This window comes from Lycorma delicatula, chromosome 11 (genome assembly GCF_047948215.1).
Source record: "Lycorma delicatula isolate Av1 chromosome 11, ASM4794821v1, whole genome shotgun sequence".
Taxonomy (NCBI): domain Eukaryota; kingdom Metazoa; phylum Arthropoda; class Insecta; order Hemiptera; family Fulgoridae; genus Lycorma; species Lycorma delicatula.
The window spans coordinates 22346420-22353506 of NC_134465.1; the positions used below are offsets into that span (position 1 = coordinate 22346420).

The 7087-nt window shown below is 25.5% G+C and overlaps 1 protein-coding gene across 1 annotated transcript in view; it reads left to right on the forward strand.

Annotated features, from left to right (window-relative positions):
• The window catches only part of LOC142332255 (V-type proton ATPase 16 kDa proteolipid subunit c), a 44549-nt gene extending 38350 nt beyond the window's left edge, over positions 1-6199 (forward strand). The window contains exon 3 of the mRNA XM_075378572.1: positions 896-6199. Within this exon, the coding sequence (XP_075234687.1) occupies positions 896-1100 (205 nt within the window). The 3' untranslated portion in view covers positions 1101-6199. The remainder of the gene's footprint in view (positions 1-895) is intronic.
• The last annotated feature ends 888 nt before the right edge of the window (positions 6200-7087 follow it).

The following is a 7087-nucleotide window of genomic DNA, read 5'->3' on the forward strand; positions in this document are numbered from 1 at the left end:
ATGATATTTTACCTACTTAGGTAAAAGATCATATAATATGATCCCCACATTAATATTGAATTGTCACGGATGTAAATTATTGTATTTGAAAATAGAGGAACTTATTTTTCAATTTTGACCCTGATGAATGAAGTTAGAATTTGTAGAATTTTTCTCATTATGGGCACAACCAATAAGGGATTTTGTAAAGGTTATTTATTTTTTTTTTATAAGTTTTGGTTAACCCAGTATTCCATTAATTTGACTTTCTTGTGAGGATTATTTGTGAATTGCAGGCGTTAAGTTTAACGGGAGGATTTTCCTTCAAAGTTTTGTAATAATTATTTATTGCCTGTATGTGGAAAAGTATATTTAAAATCGGTTCAGGCCGGTTTTATTTTTGTGGCTGGTGGGGATCTGTGTAGTATAGTTAGGTCGGTTACAGTGAATAGTGAGAAACTAGTTGTCCTTCATGTTACGTTCATTTTTATATTATAAAAGTTAAAAGCAATAAAATAGTCAATCGGTAGGGAACAATAATGATTTTCCATGAACCTGATCGCATTATTTTTGTAGTCGTGCATTATAAATTTTCATCGTTTGATGGAAGTCTTTTTAATTCTTAGTACGTGATGAAATACCAGTGTCGTTTACCTCCTTTTTTGTTATACTGAGAATTAATTTTGTTATTCTTATTCGCTTTTAAAAATTTAATTTTTCATTCCTTTGGAAAAACCGCATGTTTTCCTCATTGTTAAATCTATAAGCGCCTTCTAAATTTCAGTGTTTAAAATATTTAGAAGTAATGTGAAAGAGGGCTAAGAATGACATTTTATTTTGTTTCTTTTTTCTGGTGTTTGTGGGAGATTTCGATTTTCATAATTAAAATAAGTTTTCCTTTTTGTTTATGTTGCAGAGGTTTCCTCCATCTTGGTGCAGGTCTTGCGGTCGGTTTCAGCGGATTGGCAGCTGGTTTTGCAATCGGTATAGTAGGTGATTCTGGTGTCCGAGGTACAGCTCAACAGCCGCGTTTATTCGTCGGTATGATTCTGATATTAATTTTCGCTGAAGTATTGGGTCTATACGGGCTCATCGTCGCTATCTACCTCTACACCAAATAAAATAAAGTAATTAATATTATTATAAAAAAAAATAATTCAAAAACAAAACGATACAGAAAGAGACTTTCCACATTTATTATTATTATTAATTTGTATTAACGCCTTATTGGAAAAAAGAGAAATTTGATTTTTAATATTTAAATTTAAAAATTAAATATTATTCAGTTTTAGGATGTTTCTCTTAAAGGTGGTGTTACAGTTTAATAATCATAAACATGGAAGTCACTGTCTTTATTATGTAATAATCCTGTATATAATAAATAATAATATATTTGTAAAAAATAATATTATTAATTAATAAATTTGTTTTGTCATTTTAAAGAATAAATTTGTGTTCGTATAGGTAGTATGTATTGTTGTTTCCCATAGAAAATAACCATGTCGGTAATGATGCAAATATATATGTACATATTGTGTGCATAAATTGTAATAATAATAATTAACATGATTTTTTTTTTAACTTTTTTTCTATTGGAAAACTACAGTGTGTTAAAACTATATGAACACTGATTTATTCCATTTTTCTTTGAATCGCAAAACAATTTTATTAATATAATATTATTTTCTATTTATACAGTACTATTTATTATATAGAATAAAAAAGAATTACTACAAAATAAGGATGGAAACTTTCCAAGTTTATTGTTATTATTAAATTGTAACACCACCTTAAAGAGAAACAAAGTAGAAAGTGTTATGTATGAATAAAAATACTTAAGCATGACATTTCATTCCGATGATTTACTAATGAAAAATAATAATTAAAATGAAATTAATAAAAACAATATCAATTAAATGAATATATTAAGGAAAAATAATCACGTCAGATGAATACTGAAATCTGAAATCTTGTAATGTATTAATTATTATAATTTCCCCCCAAAAAAAAATTATTAGTATTGTGAAAAAGATGAAAAATTATCTATTAAATGTGAAAATAAAAAGATATATATATACATATTTCAAAGTTTAAGATTGAAGCCATTAAATAGCAAGTGTAATTGTTTTTTGTTTTTTTTCATCGATACAAATTTGCAACATTTAAATGTTTTTAAAATAAGTAACATCGCATTGAGTACATACTTATAAATTAAAAAGTAGGATAAAATTTTACGAAGAAAAAAATAAACATATTTAGTTGTTATATAAAAAAAAAAAATAGAACGTAAAAAAATTATATTTATTTAGATTTAATAAAATATTAAAAAACTAGTTTTTCTAATAACAGATATTTCTTAATACAAAGTTTTGTTACTTCCACACATGTACACACAGTTTATTTTTCTCTCTCTTTTTCTTTTCCATTCTTTTTTCCTAATAACAAAGTTTAATTTATCAAATAAATCGGTAGAGTAATATGAATTTTTAATGCGATTTTCAGGTACTTATATATTTTAATGTATATTATATTGTTATTGATTTTATAGTTTGTTTTTTCCATTGTAACACTAATATTTTTATGTATTTTGCAGTATATTGCCCTTTTTATTCTTAACAAAAACAAGTTTGATATTTGAATATAGATTTTGTGAAAATGTTGAATGTTGGTGTAAATTTAATAAATAACAATATATATTTATATATTATATATGGTTTTAAATCGAGTTATATTTTTTTAATTATATTATTTTTATATATTTAGAAACAAACATTTTTTGAACATTTTAAAATATGTAAAAAAAATTGGAAATAATGCTTTATCAACGGTAATAAAAAATGTGTGTGAATGTGATTTCACATTTTTGTGATTTTTTTTTTTTTTTTTTTACATATGAAACAGGAAGAAGTATTTTAATTTCCTTTGTAAAGCAGCTATTATGATGTAATTGTTATTTCATAAATATATCGCTTCATAATTTTTTTATGTATTATTTTGTATAAAATAAATTTGTAACATTGTGAATTACATATACCAAATATTTTTTTTTTACTGATGTTATAAAAATTTGCCATCTGTTTTTTATATTATGTAATTTTTTTCTTTAAAAATTGTACTAATGTACAGTTAGAATGTCAACTGAAAAAGAAAATAATTTTTTATTAAACGATTATAATAAAGGTGTTAAAAATTAATAAGGTGAAAAATTAATAGCGCATTAATTCTTTTTTTTTATTTCAGTGTTAAATGTACAAAATTTTCAATCTCTAATATTTTATAAAAGAAATATTTTAGCTTATTTCTGTACTCGAAAAAATAAGTTTTAAACGTACAGTTATAATAAAATATATTGAAAAGGTACAGATTTGTTATACAAATATTGTTAACTTGTAACAAAATTTTTTTTTAATAAAAAAGATTGAAAATATTATTATGTTGTGTATTGATTTTTGTTTTTTAAGACGTAAAATTTTATGATTTGTCTTTATTCACAAAGATGTTACTTATTATTTTTAAAATGTTTAAGTATTGCAAGTTTGTCGGCGATAAAAAAATAATATTAATAATTTATCTAAGAATGTGCACATAAAAGAGAGAGAGTGAGAGGGGGGAGAGAGAAATTGTATAAATTAAATGATACTTTGCTGTTTAATGGCAAATTTTTTTTGTATACATATGATTTTAATTTTCATTCTTCATTACGCACAGTAAATTAATCAGAATTTTGTGTATCATTATTTTTATACGTAGATAACACTTACCCGTTTTTATTAGACCGGTTCATTTAAAACTAAAGAAAAAAAAATTAGTATAAAATTATATGTGTATATATATAAATATATATTTTTAATTTTAATTATGGGATTGTTGTAATATCCAATGCATTCCATAATGCAGTAATATAATATATTATTGCATTTATTAATTATCCATTGTCTACTTTATTTTATTATTTTAATAGTTTTATTATAATTATTATTATTATTTAAACATGTTACGTTGTCCTTCATTATTGTAGTAATTTAATACAAACTTGATTAATTATGTACATATTATGAAAAGGCTTTATTGATAATGATAATAATTATAAACAATATTGTTTTTTTTATAAATACTTTAATTTTTCTTCTTTTTTTTATCTTAACTTCAATTGTTCCAGTTCGTAGTAAGTTGCAGTAAAATTACTTTGTATATATATTGTATGATATGAGTGACTAATAAATATATATTAAATTTTTCTTTTTGAGAGTAGCTTACCTCTTTAGGGTTTCAGTTAAACGATATGACTTTTTTTTTTAATAGACCAGCCGGTCAAAAATTAAGAGCAGCTTCTTTTTTTATATTTCCATGTTCTGTTAATAATATCGATATCCTTTCTGTGATTTCAGTGTAACATTTACTCTGAATAACATAGTGTTAGCGCTGTTTGTAGTGTTTGCTGTTTTAACGTACGGTGATTGAAGTTCAAACACTGTCGTCGGTACTACTTGCATAGGAGTTATATCTTCATTTACATTTCTATTCGATTAAATAATTTGGTCTGGAAAAAACTAAATAAACACTTCAAGATGTTTTTCATATCAGATTCATGCATTTAAATTTTTTCAAGTTGTTTTACGATATCTTAATATGAAGATGTAACGCTGTGGTAAATGTTATGTAGCAGATCCAGTTTGCTTTTTATAATATGTATTATTTTATAAATTACAAAATTATCTTCAGAACAAACAAAAAATTAAGTTAGTAAAATTCTTAGAACATATTTCATCATTGTAAATAATAGGGATATAAATGATTTCATTGTTCCTGTATACCTTTTAATCGATTGATTCGTATGTGTTGAAGTCCTCAGATATTTATTTTAGCTTTGTTGCTTTACGGCCCATAAGAAAAAGGTTTTTTTTTTTATAGCGAGTATACTTGTGACTTTTTAAATTCCAGTATCAAATATCAAATGCCAGGATAGATGTTGTTAATTAGAACCCTAGTAAACAATATTGTAATCTATACATTAATGGTCAGCCCTGGCCTTGAACTGTTAACCTCCTGTATGAAAAGTTAGATGTAAAAATCGCACTCTATCAATGTTACTATTAAGATTTTGTTTAAGTAATAATTAAACCGCCGGTTTATCTGTACTCAATTTCCTAATTTATACAGATAGTTATGAAAGTTTGTATAAAACGCATCTCAAGTTGTGTTCAAAGATAGTAAAATTTCCCCACAATTTTTTAATCGATGTTAACCTGTACGTACAAAAACCCACTTCCCTTCCATCTACGGTTTAAAATGATTAAATAAAAATTAAGTAGGCTAAAATGAAGTAATATAGCTTTTGTCAAACTTAGAATTAAATGAAATCATGAAAATTTGTCGCTTAGGCGTTGAGTTTTAACTTAATATGTATGTTATAAATGACATTACTTGCTTAACAACAAGTGTTGTATAGCTTAGAGTTAGGACAATTTTCTTTATTTGGTACTTGAAGAAATGCTATTAAGTAATTGTAAATGACAGTTTGACAATATTATTCGTTTTATGTTAGTTTAGCTTTTGTAATTATGAACTCGATTATTATTATTTATTAATTGAACATTATAGTTTTGAATTTTTATGAAAACTCTGTATTTTCTCGCAAAGATAAAACCGATCTCATAGGTATATCAGAATTAAAGTACTGAAATAAAATAAAACAAGCTTTTATCAATATTCAATTTTACAATTTTATAAATTTTTACAGAATATAGAAATACTATACCGTTTAATCTATTTTTTTTTAACAAATTAGAATAATTGTTTTTTATAAATTGAAAAAATTAGAGTATGCTTACTTTCTGTTTAAATTTTTTAATCTCGTTTTTGTGAGAAAAAAATTACCAGTGCAAGCCTTTTATAACCATTAGTTTTACATTAATTATCTTTCTGTTCTCAAATGAAGCTGTTAATGAGTTCAAAGCCTTTTTTTAATCTATAAATTTTTAAAAACTGTAAGAGCGTTTCTTATTTTTTTGTTTGCATTGTTGGTAATGAAAATTGTAATTGTATTTGTTGTGATCGTAGGTTAATGATCTAAATGCTTGTCGTCAACATTGAAAATTAATTAAAGGGGAAAACTGGCAAATGAGTAGCATTACTTGGAATAATGTGATTCACAGTTGCTTTTCTAATCGTGGTTCAGATGTATATGTGATAATAAAAATATATTCCCTCCTTAATACTTTTAAAATAAACAACCCTAAAAAATGTTTTATACTAATAATTAACTATTAAATTCCAGTAGAGTTTGTAAAAGCCATCACGTTCATTGAGATTCATAAGTTTGAATTTTTTTGAGGAGGGAATGATTTTTTTAATAAAAGATCATTTCACATGTATTAATTAATTACATTGATAAGCAATAAATATAGATAAGAAAAAAGTTAAATCTTCAAACATTTTTATCGAGATATGACACCCAGTACCTCTATATCTCCTCAATTCCCTTGATAGATGAAAAAATTTAATTACATCCACGCCACAATATATTTCTGACATCCTAATAATTTTTAAATCTACATAAGCCTCTTCCTGTGATATGAGGTCTGTTCAGAAAATAACCGACTTTATTTTTTTAATCTTTATAATTAATTTTACAGATTTGGTCCTTGTCTCCTTCAAAGTACTCCTCTCCTCTCCCAATCAAAACCGTTCCCTTCCGCTTACCACCTATCACCTACGCACACTTCCCAGCAGCGTTTCCACTTCACGAAGCAGTTCTGGAAAGTTTCATCTGAAAGGGCCTTTAAGATCCACGATGAGTTTGCTTTAAGATCCTCAATAGTCTTAAAACGGCATCCTTTCATCGACGATTTTAATTTCAAAAATAAGAAAAAATCATGGAGCCAGGTCTGGCGAGTAGGAAGGCTGAGGGAGGACAATCGTCTGATTTTTGGCACAAAACTGAAAAATTGATAAAGCCGAGTGTGTGGATGCGTTGATAAAGGAACCGTGAGTTATCTTGCCACAACTCTGGTCTCTTTACAAATTTTTTCATGAAACCGTTGTAAAACGCCGTGTATGTGGGTTCAGTGTTTCACCTTGAGGGAAGAATTCAAATGGACAGTTCTAT